General features: G+C 39.2%; 1 protein-coding gene across 2 annotated transcripts; it reads left to right on the top strand.

Moving 5' to 3' along the window:
* The first annotated feature begins 753 nt into the window (after positions 1 to 753).
* LOC122052165 (elongator complex protein 6-like) lies at positions 754 to 4,120 on the top strand. 2 transcript variants are annotated; one of them, XM_042613566.1, is made up of 5 exons: positions 754 to 1,161; positions 2,092 to 2,164; positions 2,305 to 2,522; positions 2,592 to 2,738; positions 3,823 to 4,120. In XM_042613566.1, the coding sequence occupies exons 1-5, from the start codon at positions 925 to 927 to the stop codon at positions 3,943 to 3,945; spliced, it is 798 nt and encodes a 265-aa protein (XP_042469500.1). In that variant the 5' UTR covers positions 754 to 924; the 3' UTR covers positions 3,946 to 4,120. The 2 variants fall into 2 exon arrangements, with proteins under 2 accessions (XP_042469500.1, XP_042469501.1); XM_042613567.1 differs by having other exon boundaries at positions 3,770 to 3,902.
* Positions 4,121 to 18,341: the final 14,221 nt, after the last annotated feature.

Below are 18,341 nucleotides of genomic sequence, written 5' to 3'. Positions count from 1 at the left end.
CGTGCCATTCTAGGTAAATGAATCGTGCCATCTTATGCCATTTTTTATAGAGAGATCAAATGGGTCGTGTGACCCGTTACAAGATGAATGACCATGCCGTCGGGTTGCATTGTATCGAGCCAACTGTGGCCAAAGTCCTCGGACCATGGTTTTAAAGTACTGCGATGAAATCTTATCGCATACGGCTTTCGTATTGGTTGCATTCGTTCAATGGTCTATTGTTGTAATATTGTTTAAAGTGAATTTTACATACCTTTGAAATGATTAGAAAAGTATAAAGGACAGTTCAATTTCCGTCAATGTGGAATCTCAAAAAACAGTTCAATTGGAATCCGTGATTATCAAGTCATACTATAGAAGTTTTACTATTTATAAAAATATATTATAAAATGTTTTATTATTTGGATTCAAATTAGGATTCTTTGATGATTTTTGAAAAATTATTATTATTTTATTTTTTACCCAATTTCAAACAATGAGAAAAAAAATAATAATCTCAGTTAATCTTATTGATTATCTATGTAATGACTAATTCGGTCTCATGAAATTTTTTCATCAATCATCAGGATAAATCGAGAAACATGCATGATGACCAGTACAGAAGTCTAGTGGTGATCCATACAAAAGTCTAACATCTTAAGGTTTGAACCGCAACAATCTGGATGCCTAATCTTTTAACCAAATAGTTATATGATACGGAATCGGTGATTTTTAAAAATATCGGACCGGACCCGACCGGACCGGCTTTTTCACTGCCTAAGCAACGAAACCCTCGACTTCAGCGGCCTGCCCCAATCGGTCCCCAGCGAATATCGCCGCTCCTGCTCTTCCCGGAGAACAGCGGCGCCGCCTCGCTCGCTTTTCCTGCCAGCTTGAGCCTTGATCGGGCAGCCCTTTGGATCGCTGAACAGGGAAGTGAACAAGATGAACCCTTCTTTCTCTTCTCCTACTACCAATCTCCTCGACGAGGCTCTTGGGATCGGTTGCACCGGTTCTGTACCGTGGCGCATTGCCCTTGTCCAGGACTGCGTCGAGGCCAGCGGTGCTTTCCTCCTGCACCACCTCTTGAAGCGCTCCCTCTCCGCTGAAGCTGCCGGGGCCGTTGTGTTCCTCGGCCTCGCGCAGCCGTTCTCCCACTATGACCGTGTCCTGCGGAAGATGGTATGCCTGACCTCCCATTTTTGCCTGTTAAGTTGATCACGTCTGCTATCCAGCATCTTCAATACGTGAATTCGTGGGTTATCTTTTGATTTCTGTTATAGCTTCAATTTGTTACCGAAACTATATGTTGGCTGATCTGTATATTCTTGCTGCTTTATCTCTATATGGTATATATCAAAATCAATTGGAGAGATTTCATTTGAACTTTGCATATCAAAATCAATTGTAGTTTTAAACACTGCTTGTTATAAATACTAATCAAAAGTTCAAGCCATGATTTTGTATTTTCATGCTGCCTCCCTTTTTCTTCTTCATCTTTTGGGATATGTCACATGCCTTGCTTATGCTAGGATGTGCACTTTTCATATGTCAATTGTGAATATTTAAATGCACTGGAAAAATATAAGATCAGAAGATTCACAGGGATATAAGCTTCATGCACCTTGTTTTTAATAAATTTGCTTGAATCCAAGCACTAGTTTTTTGATTGGAATAATATCATACAGAAAGAACTAACTGATGAGGTGGATTCTTATGGGAAAACTTGAATTTCCTTAATACTTCTGCAAACTTAGTGTGTTTTTCTTTGACATTTAAGTCCAGTTATTTTATTTTTTAGTTTATTTGGATGCTACTCTTTATATGTAATACGCTTTTCGATTTCTCTGTTTGATATACTTTCTAATAAACAACAGCAAATTAATCTGAATAATCTGGCAATTTAAAGTTGGCATTGTCTGTTCCATTCCCTATTCTTTCATGCTATTAAATAATTAAATTTCTCAGTACCATTGTACTTTTCTCATTAAGTATTTTCTTTTCATAAGGATCCCTTGTTCTGTATTCCTATGTTTGTTTTCTTGTGTTTGTACACTTTGTAGCAATTCATTACTTGTTTGGCAAGACCGTGAGATTCCTATTTTTATTCAGGGATGCAATCTATCATTGCAAAGGAACAAGAATAAACTTCATTTTATCGACTTGCTTGATTTAGAGTTTCTGGGTGAGTGGTGTCAAGAACCTTAAGCATTTAACCTTTTGCTTTTCCATCCACTCGACTCCCTTGATTACTGTCTTTAGTTCATGAGCAAAATCTTCATCGTGTAATGTGTTCTGATTTCATTTCATAATGTTTTGCATCAGTGGCAGGTGGAACAGATCAAAATGCTATCGAAGATGGATTCATGAATTTGTATAATAGGATTTTGAGGTTTATAGAAGCTAATAACTTGATGCATAACAATGGAGGATGGATTCGTATCATAATTGATGATATCTCTCTTTTGGAAATAGCTGCTCAGGGCTCTAGCAGTCATACCTTTGACTTTCTTCAGTATTGCGCAACCCTTACCTCTGAACTGGTAAACAAATGGCACCGAAATAATTTTGTTTATTTTTACCATGTCACTGAGTTGTGCTTCAATAATCAGGATTGTTCTCTGTTGATTCTGAATCATGGAGATATTTATTCAAGTGAAGAAGACCAGTGTCTGCTCTCGCATCTGGACTACTTATCGGATGTTGTGATAAAAGCAGAAACTCTATCTACTGGTATAGCTGTTGATGTCCATGGTCAGGTATTGTAGTCTTTATAGCACAGTATATATGTTTAGCCAATAATTTTTTAGGATTTTTATTACCTTTTTGTTCTTTTGATTGGCATTAATCTTGCACACTTTTTTTAATTAGGTACATTATGGTTTTAGTAGAAAGACACCAATTTCACTCATAGTACTGAGAATGATCAATCAGGCCATAATGTTTAGGACATGTGATTATCTGACAACTCATTGGAGCCAATTTATTATTTCACTAACACCATTTCTCTGACATGTAATGAGGAAATATGGAAAATAGTCTGATGAGCCATCAATATTTTGCTACATCACCATTTTTATAGTGCATAGAAGCCATGCCTGAAAAACTAATAACTTTATTTATGCTAGAAGTTAAGTATTTTCTACGATTGATAGGATAACAATATTTTTACACAGAATTTGAGACATTTTTTGTTTAGGCTTTTTCGACATGAGATAGGTAGAATAGAGAGATGGATCAGATAGAGGGCTGTTGTATGGTAGGAAAATATGATTTTGAATGTTGCCCGTGAACTATAAAATATATTGAAAATTATCCAAATAAAAAAAATCTCTAAAATAGATTTTGTTTGTCACTTGGGCTATAGTTGTAAGTTACCAAAAACACAAAAACAAGAGTATTTGGCATAAAATTATTGCTTTTATTTGTCTGTTTTATAACGAATACAAAGTCCACTAGTGCGAAGCCTAAAACTGTGATGGAAAATTGATCATATGCATTTCCACCCATTTCAGTTTATTTTGTATATGATTCGGTACCTGCGACAGTCTAGCACCCCTTTCTTTCACTTGATCTGAGAAAATCTTGTTTAGAAGACATTACCTACCATTCACTTAAGTAATCATGGACCCTTGCTTCAGGTGATAACCTTTTACAATTTATGGTACAAACATAGATGATCTTTTTATTTGATTGGTAAATGTAAGTGTGTATAGCAAACAAAAGGCGATACACAATCCTGGCCCAACACTTGCTTTTGTCAATGATGCTGTGCTTTTTCTTGTTTAAGGTTGGTTCCTGCCTCTTTAATTCTGGTATCTTACCAACTGTACAACATAACAGTTGACTATCATAAACAAGAGGGCCTTGGGTGAACTTGGATGGTCAAGTAGCAAAGTTTACAATTTCCAATTCAAACTGAAGGAAAATGCCGTTGAATTCTTCTATCCAGGGACCAAATTCTAGGCCATTTCGCCATTAACTTCATCGTGTTCTCTTTGTATTAATCTTCATGGAACAAAGTAGTCTTGTTTATTGTAAATGTGAGCAGGCCCACAGTCTAACTAGTTCTTAGTGTATTACAGTTAAAATCTTATACTTTCTATTCTGATAAATTTGATTGGGTTATATTTGAATGTCATATGATATGATTTTTTACAAACAACTGTTGAACAGCATAGATGAAAAATTACAATATAGAGATATGAATGTGCATAAGTTATATATATATATATATAAATCTCTCGCCAACAATGCTACTATATATATAAGCCTTGTAAAATAGTTTTGGGAACATTTATATATCTTGCACCAATGCAACTTGTTACAATTACATTAAAAAAAATCATCTCAAGTTTATCGGGGTTGTGTGGCCGGTGGGCGAGAATAGAGATGATGTTGAAGCTGATGGCTCGACGAGCGGAATGGCAGATGCTATGATGGCAGTCGAGAATCCTAATGATGCTGCAGAAGAGAGGAGTGGCTGTGGAATGGGTGCCATGCACGGTTTGTTTGATAATATTGCAATGCCACCATGGGCTTCTTTTTACCCTGCATTTTATAGAAACAACATCAATGGGGAAGGTAAGAATGTAACACCGTGACATTAGAGTAGTTGTTTACCAATTGGCGAATTGTAGTTATCTACTTCAAATGTATTCTGGAGAATTTCCACACCGATACTACAGGTTCAGATGGTGTGCATGCCTGTTGGATTTCTTTTCCCTTTTAGAAGAATGGCCGGGCCGCGGGGCTATCCAACCAAAATACCGACGGCACGAAACTGCCATCGTTAAATGAAGCTTCGTCCGAAATAAATTACGTGCTTTGTTCAAATTAAACCATCCCAATAGACACGGGGAGGGAACTCAGATGGTTACCGCAAGGGACCACTAAGACCATCCCAACTATAAAATCTATTTTGGTACATTTTTAACACCAATTTGATGTCATTTGAGTACTAAAAGTTTTTCCAACTCCAACCAATACACACCATTTTATACACTAAAAGGAATATTCTATTTTTCTATCTTATAATTTATTATTCAACATACATATTAATTTGTTAAATATTCTTATTACGATAATAATTACTATTAAAATTAAAAATTTTATTGTACATGATAATTAATTTTTATGATATTATGTTTTTAGTTACAAGAAAATTAAAATTAATATTTTGTAATTTTGTTAGAAATAATTTAATAAAGATACTAATATTTATGTTATGTATTTTGAAATTTTAAATGTTTAATTGTGTGTTTGTTATGAAATTATCAATATTATAAATTTTAATATATTTATAATCTTAGTAATATAACAAATATTTTAAATATTAATTATTTAAGTTAATAACTAATATAAATTTATAATATATAAAATTTATATAATAAATTCAATTAAATTAAATAATATTAATTTATAATATTTAAGAATATTTTAAATATAAATTTAATATTTAAGATATTATATTAAAAAAAATTTGTACTTGCACCATTTTGGTATAAGTGAACAGTGCAACACCAAATGGTGCAAATTTTGAAGTCTCCATTGGAGAAGATTTGGTGTCCCTTTTATATTAAAATTGTGTAAAAAAGCACCGATTGGAGATGATCTAACTGAATCGCTTGTAGAAGGTATAATTTCGAAGTCCCTGGTGTGATCATGGTATTTGTCAATAACTACTTACCCTGTGAATTGACCGAACCCAAAGAAAGAAACAAGAGAACCTAAATGTGTTTTAGGATATAAAGTTTAGGATTTAAGATTTAAGATCTTTATTTTGTTTACAGTATCGACATAGAGACGGCCAAAATCCAAAAGAAAAAAAAAGCAGGAAAAAAAAAATTAACATGACCTCAAAGGTGGAGTTTAAAGCACAAGTTTGAGCAGCCCAACAATGAGAAATGTGAGCTGGAATCAAGCAACGACGTTCTTTTTTCTACTAAAAGATCTTTTGGGCCCTACAGTTAAGAGTATCTTAACGTAGAAGAGATTATTAGTTTAGAAGAGATTATTTGATTTGATGACAATCAATAGCAATGATAAGTCATCAAATACTGCTTTGTGTGCCGACAAGAAAATGCTAGCTAGGTAGTGAATTTCTTTCTAAAGACAATCACCATAATTCAAAATGTTCAAACTCTAGAAGGAGCCATGTGAGTCTACCACACCTTAGGCATATAAAATACTCTTCTAATCATGAGTGCCCCCTACAGGTTTAGTGTAATAGGAAAACACTTCATAGAACAAATAAGAGGGTAAGAAGTCGAGTCTCAATAGAGACTAATATCGTAAAGGTCGGCTTCTAAATATGTATAAATTATATTCTGAATTTATCTAGTAGGCAAATCAAAAGGAAAGACCATCTACCTTCTGAATTTATCTAGCATGGCCTGTCCGTTTTAATTCTTTGGATGAATTTAATAAATTCTTTGACAAAACAATCCGAATGTACAAAATGTTGGAGGAATGACAGAATCAAATCTAACTGAATAAAATGGAGGAGGAATGACATAATCAAATCCGAATGAACAAAATGTAGAAGGAATGACAAAACAATCCAAAAAAACAGATGAATTACACTAAAGCCTATTGAATTCATCGGTGATAAAGGAAAAAAAATCTGCAGTTCTCAGTCAAAGACTAAAATTTGCCACAGCCAGCCTTGTCGTATGCCCTAATGTTGAAGAACAACAAACATAGATAGAGCAATGTTAGCATAAGAATGCGATTTGGAGGAGTTGTGATTAAAATTTCAAGACAAGTGTAGTGACGAATGAGGAAATTTCATGCTTCAAGGTAGGTGAATCGGGCTAAGACCTGTTGGAGCTAGAGGAAAGCGCTACCTTGTTACTGGCCGAGACTCATGTGAAAGGTAATCTATCTACACAGCATTCTCACCTTCGCCGGACTCCGAGTTCTTCTCAATACAAGACTATAAATGAATCGGACGTTCGTGAATAAATTTCATGCTCGACTTGATAAGAATTTATTTATGTTTATTTAGTATATATAAGATCAATTAAATAAATAAGTTTGAACAACTCATTAAACTAAATAAATAAACTTGAATACATATATTTAGCTCGTTAATATTTGTGAACAATATTTATGAACAATGTTCGTGAACTATGTTTAGGAATCATGTTTATAAATAAAATTCATTAAAATGTTAAATAAATAATTTTGAATTATCAAACTCAATAATTGATTAAACAAGTAAAAGTTTTAAACAATCAAATAAACTTGAATAAATAATTTAATAACATTTAATCGAACTAAGATCAAATCAAGTCTGAACGAAGATCAAACTCATAAAAAATAAATCAAGGAAAGTTTGAACAATTATTTCATGACTTAATTTATTTTAGACTCGATTTGACTCGACTCGATTATCTTATTAAAAAAATTTGAATACTCCAAGGCTTAACTCGGCATAACTTGTTTATAGCCCTACCAATGCCAACAATTGGCCGGCTGGAGCAGGAGCCCTAGCTCGTCGGCTGCCGTGCCGTTGGTGGAGGACGGACGACACATGTTTCTGCGAGGCAACCACATCTGCACGGTGTCGCCGCAGTTGCCCCAACACAAAGATCTTCTCTTCAGCAAACAACCGTCGTCCCGGCCCAAAACACCATGTTCAGCATTTCCTTACTTGAGCACTCATAAAGAGGGATATTAATTTATATTGGACCACTAAAGAAGTTCCATTTCAAATTGAACCATGGCACTAGTGGAGTTTCTAGAACTATTAAAGGCTTTTAGTAAAAAAAGTTGGCAGCTATAAGAGATTTAAGATTTTAGAAAAAAATTGACATGTATAAGAAAGGAACTGGAGGTCCGGTTACTAGGAAGTGATAATTTTATTATAATAAGATAAGGAGTTAATTTTTAATAGGCGTATGTTTTTTTTTTTTTTAAAAAAAAGTTTCTCATATTCTAGTCATTTGAGTTGATCCCGTGATTTATTTACCTTCACATAATCCGGGAACGAACTCTAAGGGGCGCATGTGGTGAACGAAATCACTTTTTTTGCTACAATAATGTTCATTTGAGATCAAAATTCGAATCCCAAGATAAATATTATGAATTATCAAAAAGTAATAATTAGTTCTTGAAACACCTAAACTGCATGAATTCAAAAATAAGAAGATCTAATTTTATCAATTAAACATGACATAAGAAAATAATACATAAATATAAAAATAAGGAATCTGGTTGAAGAGTTATTCTTATCTTTAGCGCCGTTCAGAAATAATCCCTAGGAAGAAGAAGAAGCGGAATCAAACTGAAGAGATCTTCCAAGAGGCTTAGGAGATGACAGTGTCGAAAAGCTCTAGGTTAATGGGGAACCAAAAGTACTGTCAAGATTATTCCTAAACCCTTGGGAACCTCCCGTTATATAAGCAACTAATTCGTTATCAGCCCATACATGATAACGGATCGGGCTAAAAGGTTATATACATTCAATCCATATTTGATAACCTAAAACATAATAAGCTTAAGTTAGATTACTTTAATAGATTCAGTTTGTATTTATATGCACAATTTATAATTAAGTCCACTAATTAGAGATAATAATCAACAATCTTCCACTTGGGCTAATTGTGAGTTATATATAAAATATAAGTAAAACTTTAGTTGATATTAAACTTTTTAGGTACAAGACACCTTTGTAACAATTTGGTTCATTAATTTCATTAGTGATGCAGTGATGAAGAGGGGCCCCACCAGTGGGTCAAAGTGGAAGAAAAGCAATAGACGTGAAGGTCAAAGTCAGAGCAGTCGAAGTCCCCGGCTTAGAAATCAAACCAATTAAGTCGAGCGGTGGCATAGTTTGTCTGGCTAGGTGCAACCATTCGACCGGTCCCAGTCGAGCCCGAATGACTGCTCTAAGAAAGCTCTTGATTTAGGTTGTAGTCAAGCAACAACTCCTCTGGACCGCTACTCCCAAGCGGGAGATATGTCCAGTCGGACCAACAATACAGCCGAACAGAAAGCAAGGTAATGTTTCTGTGCATTATGTCTAGACGGGATTACCCGACCGAACAACGGTCGATTGACCACATGTAGAACCACGAAATATCCCATCATATCCTCTTGGGAGTTTGTGTTGTTGACAGCAGAGCATGTCCAGCAGGTAAATCGTACTTTAGAAGCTTCCAGGTTGTCACATCAGAAAGTTGCATGACTGTTTAAGGAATGGTATCAGAGACACTTTTTGACTTGTCTTTTCCTAGGACATCTAGAAAATGTGCCTATGCCTTGAGATGTGTGCACAAACGCTACAGTGACACTAAAAGAAGGTTCTCACCTACAGGCGAAGGTATGCACAACTTCGTTTTCTACACGCTCTTTCTACAGTTCTCCATCTTTTCTACTTGCCGAAAATTGACTTGAGCATCGGAGGGCCATCGTTGGGAACCCCTTCCCGGCCCGACATTAACGACTTTGTGTTGCAGGCTTGCGTGGAGTCTTCGTTCCTTCAACTTTTTAGCCACATCCCTAGTTTGCCACCATCTCCGTTTTCGGATAAGATCATATTTGGCGTCTTCTGTGGGAAGTTTTACCTGAATCCGAAGCATGAAGATGGAGGATGTTGGATGACTTACTACGATGACACTAATGTAAGAAGATTTGGAGTTGTTGATACAAGCCCTAGTGGCGAAGATGATAGAGCAGCAGCAGGTAACAGCCAGTCGTCGAGCGGACGACCTCGTCGTGTTAGGAACTGGTTAGCACACTGAACCCAGAGCTCGAGCGAAATATCAAGCCGGCCGGAAGCAAAGCAATAGGCCGACCAACATCTCCCAAGATGCGCTGAACGTGCCCATCCCTTACCACTGTGCGTTATTCCGTATGTCGTCAGAAGAGCAGGGCCGAGCAAGCGAACACCCAGCTCCTCATCAGATGACACACTCGTCCGGGATGAGTGAAAGGGTAAAGCACCACGCCTCGATACCTCCCCTGAGCAGATTAACCGGTAGTTCTCCCAGGAGATCCTCGATGACCAGCTACCACACCATTATAGGCCTTTGACGATTGGAGAATACACAGGGGCAACCGACCTCAAAGATCATTAGATCAAATTTGATAATGTTGTCACGATCCACCAATATACCGATGGGTTAAATGTCGGGTGTTCCTCATCACACTCTCCAAATTAGCGTAGAGGTGGTTCAAGAGGTTGTCGATCGGATCTATCCGTAGCTTCAAAGATTTTCGATCAACGTTCTTACAACACTTTCCCAGTAGTCGCCACCATCAGAAGATAAATGTTAACCTATTTGTAGTCAACCAAGGTCCAAGGAAGCACTGCAGGCCTATATCAAAAGGTTTAACTAAGTGACTATAGAAGTTCCATCAGCCACACTGGAGATCTTGATAAGCTCCTTCTCCCAAGGGCGTAGAGGGCGAGTTCTTTCGGTCACTCATCTGAAGGCCTCCTAGAGACTTCGATCACCTTCTCGGATGAGCTACCGAGTACATCAATGTCGAAAAAGCCCAAGCAGCTTAGAGGAAGGAAGTGATCCCTGAGCTAGCTGCTGTCTTGGACCGATGACCGACCCATTCCCATCAACCACCAAAGGGGCCTCGAGCAAGAATAGCGCTGTAGCACCAGGAGCCCCAGTCCCATGTAGTTCAACATGTGGAGGCCGAGTGGGGGAGGCCCACCGAGCCCCAACCATGGACCCCACATTTTTGCTCCTATCATCGGACAACCACACACAACACTAGAGATTGCTACAGTTATAACCAAAGCCTCGCCGACCAACTTCATCAAGATTCCGATGCCAATCCCCCTTCCCTAATAGACACCATCCCTAACGAGCGGGAGGGCGGCGTGAAGAGAGGAGGCCGACGAATGAAGAACACCGACAGTTGCGCTATCTGTTGGTGCAATCGACCTCTAGGGTTTTGATGTTTGACAATATGACCAAGTGTTGACCCCAACAGTGTTAGTTAGAGCCCTAGAGTCAATCATTTGATGATTGTTGTATGGACTCGTTGTATCATATTCTTATATATATAAAGACATTTGTTTATGGTTATTATACTTACTTGTATTGGTGCCAAATAATTAAGTATAATAGCGTCCTTGAGTAGAAGGTTCTTACCTATATCAATCGATTAGTTGAATCAATAGTGAGATGATATAGGGAACACTACTCTTAATCATTCCTAGTCAAGTATTAGCATTCTAGGACAATGTTAATGCGACGAGACTAGCATGTAGGTCAACTCGATAACTTGATCTCACAAGTCATGGATATGGAGATATCAAGTTGACACATGGGTATACATTGGAGAATGTATACTAAATGCCCCGCCATGAGAAAGTATCATGGATCGTTATATGAGTGTCATATACTTTCTCATGTGGCTATTAGTATGACTATTAGTCCTTGGACCTGAAGTCACCATGGTTCCCTACATAAGGAGTTGTATACTTTGGCTTCGTCAAACGTCACCCGTAACTGGGTGGACTATAAAGGCGATTACTGGGTATGTAACAAATTATGTGGAGGGATGTGAGTGATGTAGATGAGATCTATCTCTCCTATATGACGGGAGTGACATCGATATTCTTGATAGAGTGAGACCACTAAGTGCATGACCATGCCCAAATGAGTCAATATGAGATGTTGAGCTCATTTGATTGAGTGAGTCTATTTGGGATTCAAGATTTAGATTGATTAGAGGATGACACGGTCTATGCCTCACATTAATCAATCTAGATGTCAAGGATAGAAGGACACTTGTCATATATTGTGAAGAGTCACAATTTATAAAATACCGGAAAAAAATAGCGAATAATGATAAGGAAATTTTCCGGAATTTTTAGAAATTTTTCTGGAATTTTTTGGAGCTCATATGGACGAGTTTACGGGGATGAAAACTGGACCCCGGGGAAAGCCTGTTTAAGCTACCCCATTTAAGCGAGGAAAAGTTATTTTTCTTTTCCTTTCTTATTCTCTTTTTCTTTTATTTCTATTTTTTCCTTTTTCCTCAGCCGAACGCCGTTTGTTTGTGCCCGAGTCTTCTTCCCTGCGCCTTCTTTTTTTCCCCCTCGCGGCCAATCTGCCCTAACCGCAAAGGCGGTTTCCTTCTCCCTCGAGTACATGCCGTGGCCAAGGGAAGTCTCCCCTCTTCTCACCGATTCTGCCCTAGGTGCCGGCGCCGAGCCGATCCACTTCCCCTGCTTCCGTGCCCTAGGCTCTCTACTCGGCCCCGTCTCCTTCTCTCCTTCTCGACGCCGCAGACACCTGAGCAAGAGGCAGCCGAGACTTCCCTCTACCCTAGCGTCGACGGCCCACTCCCGACGCCACAGTCATCGCAGCCGACGTCGGCTGTCCGAGCCCTGTCGCTGTCATTGCCGGCTAGCGAGTGAGACACCACTCCTTCCTCCACTCTATTGTTGCGAAAGCAACTGCTGTTGGGTGTTATCGTCGCTGGTAGGGAGGAGTCGCTGGATGGAATTTGGGCAAACTCTCCCTCTCACTCACGGATTTGAAGAGGGTAGAGGTGGTTGCCATCAGGGAGGTACATCAATTTCCCCTCTCCACTGGATTCATGTTTCATTTCCTCACCGGCGTAGACCTGTTACTGATTCTTCGATCTCCTCCTCAATCTTTTCGGTGTAGTGTTGATCTGGGCGTTTTGGTTGGGAGGCAGTAGGTGAGATTGGTTCTCCTTCGCTGGGTCTGTGATCAACACTGACGATTGAAAAGGTAAGATGAATAGATTTGGTTGGAATTAGGTTATGGTTGGACTGGTGGTTTTCATTCCTTGATATGATTCGTGATCTCCATTCGTGATCTTATGGTTGATTTTTGACCAGAAGGGGAGAATCCAGCAAGGTGGTTTTCGCGCTGAGGTGTTCTTGTCCAGCATACAGTTGCAGCTCTTCAATTGTGGATCAATCACAATTCATCTGTTGAGGTTCTGATTTGAGACTAGAGCTCTGGTTAGAGGACACACGATCTACATTTGAGGCGGGTACCTCTTGACTTATCATTTATGATATTGTCTTTGGATATGCATAGTACTTTATAACTACAAGCAATGAACATGTTTGTCTTTGGTATGTCACTGTTTGATATCCATAGCATGTTAGGTTTGTCGCTTGTGATGTATTCGTGCTTATATCACATGATTTGTTGCCATGAGTATCTTATTTCCATGAGTACTTTATTACCTTAAGTATCTTAGTTTCTAGAGTAAGTGACATACCATGTTTTACTGAGGATAGGACTAGGTTCTGGATTTTTGGTTTTAGTCATGTGTATCTAGATTATCTGATACTTAGGTTTTTATGCCATGACTGGCTTGTGTACCTCTGTTTGTTTGTCATATATGGTTCGTGTACCTAGACCTTGTTATTTGATATGTGCATATTGTTGGTACATAGGTTATGGAAGGGGGATATGTTTAGGATCTAGGTTGTTATACCAGAGAGGACCTGTATATCCTGGATCCGTGGATTTGACCTACTGATACTGTGGTACCCATATTATATATATATGGATTTTTCTATGCTGATCAGGATATACCATACTTGTTATGTTCGGGACATATGTTTTGATATTCTATCTGACCTGTGTACTCTAGATTTTGGTATGTGACCATCGCTTTTACAGTACCCATTTTGTATATATGGATATGGTTATGTGGATCAGTTTTTGCTATGCATAGTGACATGCATCATGATTACATGCTGCGCGATTGTCGGCTCCACTATGGTTGAGTACATCGCTAGTTACATGTACTGCACACACCCCCACTCATGGTTTAGTGGTATATCAGGCAGGTGTGTGGCGGTTCTGCTGTTTGGCTCCGTTGGTCATATGACTCAGCGTGGTAGCCGGCAGTCAGTTCCGCTCTGTTTGGCTCCGTTGGCATTTAGTGTAGCAGCGTGGTAGCCGGCAGATGGTGGACTCTGTTTGGCTCCGTTGGTCAGTTGACTTAGCGTGGTAGCCGGCAGAGATATCCTCCCCGTCATCGTGTACCGGGAGATGAGAGCATTGAGCTCCCCCATTTATGATTTGGGGTCAGAGGACAGGAGTACTCCGACAGCATTCCGTCCACTCGGTCACTGTTCAGGAGCAGTGATGTTAGAGTGCACGGTCATCACATGCATTGATTGCCTTTATTTGTTTGTGTTTGCTGCACTTATATGCTGTATTTTGGTGGATGCATTTGTTTGACATGCATACAGGAGACATACTGCGTATCGGTTTGATGACCCTTTAGATTAGGATAGGAGTTCCTGGTGAGTACAACTTCCTTGGTTACTTATCAGTTTTGTATATTTCCTATATATTATTCAGAAGCTGTATTTCATGTTTATTGCTGTTAGATATATCTTACTAGGCCTGTCTATTGGTATTCGCTGAGTTGTTGAACTCACCCCCGTGGACTCTATATTTTTCAGGTACCAGGTTGTTATGATGTCGCTTGGAGTATCCTGTCTGCTGGTCCCCACGTCACATCAGAAGACTTATCGGTTTCACGTATGTTTTGTTTGTTTATGTATCAATTTGTTTAGCTCTGTACTCCAGTTTTGTTTTTGGAGTGTTGATGTTGTTATGTGGTATTTTGTATTTGTTGTTGGTTGTGTAAGCCTAGCCGGCTAGCAGTTTTTGTGCTTTGGTTTGTATTGGGTTTCTGTTATTTTCGTTGTGTTGGTTTTATTCCAGCCGTGTGGGCTGATGATATATATATAACTGCGTGGTTGTGTGTATATTCCAGCCGCCTGTGGCTGATGTATATTATGCCTGTAGAAATGCTTCAGATTGTCACCCGTACAGGGGAGGTGCTGCCGAAATTTCTTCGGACAGGGAATCCTCTGGGGCGTGACACAATTAGTAGTCGCAAGGTGATGTTGGATCTCAACATTCTTATAACTTGGGTAGTAATGATGTGTTGCTAGATACCGCTCATTACTTATACTTCTAAATGGGTTTAGGAGCATTGCCAATGTTATAAGAACCTATAGGGTCACATACAAAGGGCAATTAGATGGAGATTAGGTTCATTTGATGAACCTAAAGGATAAGGTCCATGTGATGAACCAAATTGGATTAAGAGTAATCCAAATTAAGCTAATTGAGTTGGACTCAATTTGGTTCATGTGTTAGATGAGTCTAATTTGGACTTAGACTCATTGACTCAATTTAATTCAATGAATAGAGATTCATTAAATTAAAATTAACTTGAACCAATGGTTAAATTTGATCAACCATGGGAGAGAAGTGGTCAAGTTTGACTTGACTTGAGAAGAAGATGAAGAGTCAAGTTTGACTTGACCAATTGCCACCTCATTGGTGAGTTGGCAAAGAGTGGACCAATGATGATGCTCCACATCATCATGGTTGCTTAAGTGGGATGCCACCTCATGGGAGTTACCAAGAGTTGTGACTCTTGGTATTCCATGGAGGTTATTAACCTCATTCATGTGGCCGACCACTTATGATTTTGGGTGAGTTTCATTTCTTGTGTGTAACTCTCATCTTCTTCCTCAAGCTCTCTCTTCTTTCCCTCTCCTCCACCTTGGCCGAACCTTTCAAAGGTGCTAGCACACCTTTTTGTTTGGTTTCTCAATCTCTTGCTTGTGTGGATACACATAGAGGAGTATCTACTTTGATACTCTCGAGATCCGGCAAACCTTGGACGAGCGGGATTAGCGAAGGGAATCGCATCAAGGGTAAAACTCTTCTCCTTTGTAGATCTAGTTTAGCTCTAGGCTAGAAACTCGTACTCAAAGTTTCACGTAAATTTTATTTCTTCGCACGGATCCGGTGGCGGGGTTTTGGGGTTTCCGCAAAGCAAAAAGCGATTTTTGTGGCCCGAAAAACCCAACAAACAGGACTTGATGTTTGGGAGAGAGAAGTCTAGTTAAGTCTAGATGACTAGCAAAGGTAAGTCCTAACCTAAGGTTAGGCAAAGTGGAAGTCCCGGTGAGTGAAGCCGGGCCTTAGTGAGTGAAGCTAGGTGGTGGAAGTCCCGGTGAGTGAAGCCGGGCCATAGTGAGTGAAGCTAGGTGGTGGAAATCCCGGTGAGTGAAGCCGAGCCCTAGTGAGTGAAGCTAGGTGGTGGAAGTCTCGGTGAGTGAAGCCAGGCCCTAGTGAGTGAAGCTAGGTGGTGGAAGTCCCGGTAAGTGAAGCCGAACCCTAGTGAGTGAAGCTAGGTGGTGGAAGTCCCGGTGAGTGAAGCCGGGCCCTAGTGAGTGAAGCTAGGTGGTAGAAATCCTGGTGAGTGAAGCCAGACAATGGAAGTCTTAGTGAGTGAAGCTAGGAAACCCTAGGAGGTAACCCTAGGTTATACTTGAATTCTGTTAACACTGTTTTTATCTATTGTGCTAACTCAGTGTTGCAGGGAAGTTCAGCTAGGTCGATGGGTTGACCAGGTAGCTGACACAAAGTCCAGATGGGTCGAAGGGCTGACCGGTCTGGCAGGTAAGTTAAGGTAAGTCACTGGAGGGGAGTGACTATGAGGATGCGTTCCCGGGAAGGGAACATTAGGCGTCGATCCGACTTAGATCCATTTCGGATATCTAAGTCGAGATCGTGACTAGATTCCGGTCTTGAGGAGACGGAATCTAATTACTACTCAATTCTTTAAACTGTGCTAACACTTTGTTTTACAGGATAATATTATTTGCATTTTGTCTCAGAATAACTCTTTCATGCATGAGAAGGACTTTCTGGAGGGATCCGGGCGCCCGGAATGCAAAATTTATCCCCCAACGAGCCTCGCCACGTGGATCATCCTGGTTGGGTCGGCTACGTCATATTCAGGGCGCCCTGAAGGTTCCAGGCGCCTTGAACCTCCTATATAAGGAGGGTAAAGGCTGAAACTCAAATGAAACAACTCACTATTAGTTCTTTGGTGCTCCTGCGACGCTGCGAAGACATTCTGACAACGCTCTGCTCTTTTCATTCTTCTTTTTCTTGTCAGTATTGTTTTTTTCATTAGCTTTCGTGTACTTTAAGTTGTAAACAATTATTTCAAATTGCTAGTGAATTGCCCATTGAAAGCACCCTTGTGTGCGGGCCTTGGAGTAGGAGTCGACACGGGCTTCGAACCAAGTAAAACTACTTGTGTCATTCTTTTCGCATTTCTTATTCCGCTGCTTACTCGAGATTTTTTTCGATATTCACCCCCTTCTATCGAACGCTTCGATCCAACAAGTGGTATCAGAGCAGGTACCGCTTTGATTTGGTGCAACCACCAATCAGATAAAGAGGGTTCTTTTAAAGAAAAATTAGATATCGTTTTTGCTTAAAATATCCTTACGCCTTTCATTTTTTCCCTCCAAAATCATTTTTGAAATATACATTTTCATCTTTTCACCATTGGCCGATATTAGCGAAATATCACATTTTCAAAAATTTGTAATAATATTTTTTTAATATTTTATTATTTTTTTAAAAAAATTATTTCACGCATATTTTCCTTATCTCCCGCCTTACTAATCCAAGACCAAGTCTTGGGATTCCTTATTTTTTTGTGTGTGTGCAAGGTTAAAATGTCCCAACTAGAAGGACGGAGCATTCACGAACCACCTCCATGTGAGATGTATGAGAGACATGAATTTAATTTGTGGAGGATGCAGATGGAAAACTTCATCTTCATGAATGACTTTGATAGTGGCCTGGCACTGAGAAGATCAACACAAAACTCAGAAGTAAATCAAAAGGTAATAAAGTTAGTTTCAGATTTATTACCTAACAAAGTTAATTGCAGGATAGGAAAAGTCAAGAATGCCCACGAGTTTTGGACCCGTCTAACCAAGCTTCACGAGGAACCGTTGGAGTTAGATGATCAAGTCACAATCAAATCCGAGCTCGAATCAGAGTCTGAATCCCCAAAGTCATCCTCAGAATCGGACCAAACCAACTTTATGGCTTTAATGGCACAAGAGGAGGTAGGAGGATTTGAATCAGAATTCGAATCGGAGATGACGATGGACAAGGAGGAGAATTTGAACAAGGATTCTAAAGGTAAAATTGTGAATTCAAAATTTAAATATCATTTAATATGTTTTGAATGTAGTGAAAGAGGACACTATAAAAGTAAGTTCCCCACCTATAAGACTCGAACCACACAACTAGAGGTAAAGGAGAAGCCGACCCCTAAAGTTCAAAAAGGGAAGGAACATATCCAATGCTTCAATTGCAAAAAGATGGGTCACTACAAACCTCAATGCCCAGAAAGAAGACCCAAGGATCCAAGGAGAGCAAGGGTTAGTAAGTTTACAATACATGACAATCCAATTTTTTCTACACATGTTAGTAAATTAGATAATCATCATTGCTCTAGTTTGGATTTACCTCAACAATTAGATATGCATGCTC

Source organism: Zingiber officinale, chromosome 3A (genome assembly GCF_018446385.1).
Source record: "Zingiber officinale cultivar Zhangliang chromosome 3A, Zo_v1.1, whole genome shotgun sequence".
NCBI classification, from domain to species: Eukaryota; Viridiplantae; Streptophyta; class Magnoliopsida; order Zingiberales; family Zingiberaceae; genus Zingiber; species Zingiber officinale.
Note: the sequence above shows the minus strand (reverse complement) of the source record. Positions and strands in the feature narration are given on the sequence as shown.

Coding starts and splice junctions, on each gene's coding strand:
- LOC122052165 (XM_042613566.1), top strand. CDS start 925: ATGAACCCTTCTTTCTCTTCTCCTACTACCAATCTCCTCGACGAGGCT. Junction 1,162..2,091: donor ACCGTGTCCTGCGGAAGATG/GTATGCCTGACC, acceptor ATTTTTATTCAG/GGATGCAATCTATCATTGCA. Junction 2,165..2,304: donor GCTTGATTTAGAGTTTCTGG/GTGAGTGGTGTC, acceptor GTTTTGCATCAG/TGGCAGGTGGAACAGATCAA.